General features: G+C 43.4%; 1 protein-coding gene across 1 annotated transcript; it reads right to left on the bottom strand.

The window, feature by feature from the left end:
* Positions 1–1,469: 1,469 nt before the first annotated feature.
* Positions 1,470–1,619, bottom strand: DFJ58DRAFT_672861 (uncharacterized protein; the record flags this gene model as incomplete). Its single annotated transcript, XM_041383038.1, has 1 exon — positions 1,470–1,619. A coding segment is annotated over one exon (150 nt), but the record flags the coding sequence as incomplete, so codon positions are not given.
* Between the last annotated feature and the right edge of the window lie 250 nt (positions 1,620–1,869).

Raw genomic sequence — 1,869 nt, 5'->3', positions numbered from 1 at the left:
ATCCTTACTACTGCTGACCTTTGTCATGTGGCTTGTTGAGGCAGACAAGGCTAAGTCTTGCTTTTGAAATCCCTGTTTGTCTCTCCAACAGGAAAATTCCTCAGATGAACCTGTTTTTGACAGCAGGTGAGAATATTTGGACATGATTGAACTGAAGCTGGAAGACGATGTTGATGGTGGCTGTTGCAGAATGCCTTCCTGTGGGTGGGATGTGTCGAAATGACCACAGTTTATACACATTGCAGGCTCGTCGTCCTTCTGGTCCTTCCCAAGTTTCGGGCGGGAGACAAGGGACACTGGGAGCCATCACTGGTTTTTGCCTCAACATGTTTGTTCCACAGTCAGCAACATCATTAGCACTAGTGATGGTAAGCAACTGGTCGTGGTTTTTTGTGATGGAATTGATTTTTAAGGATTCTATCACAGCCACTTCATTTGTCACCTATTTTCTGACATATTCAATAGTAGGATTATCATTATTCTAGCAAGTAATGCAGTACTGAAAGACCTTGTGCCCAAACAAGAGCACAGGGCATCCATATTTTGGGTGGGAGGTGCATCATTAAGTCTTTGTCTTTCAAAAGCCTACAAATATATCATCGTGAGTTTCATAAGTATTGATTGCCCACTCTGAAGCGGAGAAGAAATGTATCATCAGGCTTCACACCTGCAGATTGCACATCAGCGAGGGCTTGGTGGAAAATGACCTCTGCTTCGGGAGAAGGGAATGGATCAGGTCACCGGCAATCTCGTCTTGTAAGGTGGTTTGAGTTTGCACATTGGAATCTTCTTCATCAATGTGAGACAGTGGTGGGCCCACCAGTACCATAGTATCGGGTAAGTATATCAGGGTGTACATCATGCAATGGATGATAATATAAACTCTGTTTCTCAATATCAGGGAGCAAACAAATATCCTAGTGAGAGTAAGCAGAAAAATTGATGCGAGAATTCCTCTACTTACCAGTGGAGATTGGTGCTGTGTTGTTGGACCAGAGATTGGATGATGGTTTCCATTCCTCCACAAAAATCTCGCAATCTATGTTCACGAGATCAAGAAAAAGAAACGGTAGGAGCCATAAGTGGTGGGGATTCTTGCGAATTAGCCCATGAAGGCGTTCAAGGCATGTGAAGAATGCCTTCCATCATCGGGCAAACTGACAGCCAACCTCTACCCAAAGGCATTCAATTCTGGTGTTATGAGTTGAGCTATGGGAATTAGAAGCCCTCCCACTAGCTTAGAAAAGGGTCACTGCAACTCACAATCCCCATAAGAATGAGCCATGGTTTGGACCGTGGTGCATCACCATCCAAACAGAAACCTCAATATTTTCACCCCCTCGATCTCCTCTCATCCAAAGAGGTATTCCATATTTTTCTATTGTTTGTAGAAATATTTCTAGGGCTGTCGAAGCATGATTATTGTTTGCTCGAAGAGCTACAATCTAAAATTCAGTGAGTTCAGCAAATCAGTAATATAAAAAAATAACATTTTGTTTGACAATACCCATCAACAAGTCCATGGAAATCCCCCAGAGGATGAGTTTGTGATGCCTGTCGAAATGCCAGATATGGTTGGACCATGGCACAGCATATTTCCGATGCTGAATCACTTTGTGTCACCGTAGCATCTGGCCCACACCATCAACTCTATGCATTGAGCTCCTCATTCGATTGCCGCGGAATCCAACACTGTGGGATCGTAGAAAAGCCGACTAGGTAATGCAGGCCAGAATCTGGTTTGTGGATTTTGAAGGTCTTAACAAGAACATCAAGATCAGCATTGCAGATTGCTGAGAATTGCTGATGCACATTAGTTTGAATGTAATTTTTCATCAGGGAGAGAGTGCATCTTCAAGCCAATCACTG

This window comes from Suillus subalutaceus (assembly GCF_016647625.1).
Source record: "Suillus subalutaceus strain FC151 chromosome Unknown DFJ58scaffold_553, whole genome shotgun sequence".
Taxonomy (NCBI): Eukaryota; Fungi; Basidiomycota; class Agaricomycetes; order Boletales; family Suillaceae; genus Suillus; species Suillus subalutaceus.
This window is presented reverse-complemented; position numbering and strand designations above follow the sequence as displayed.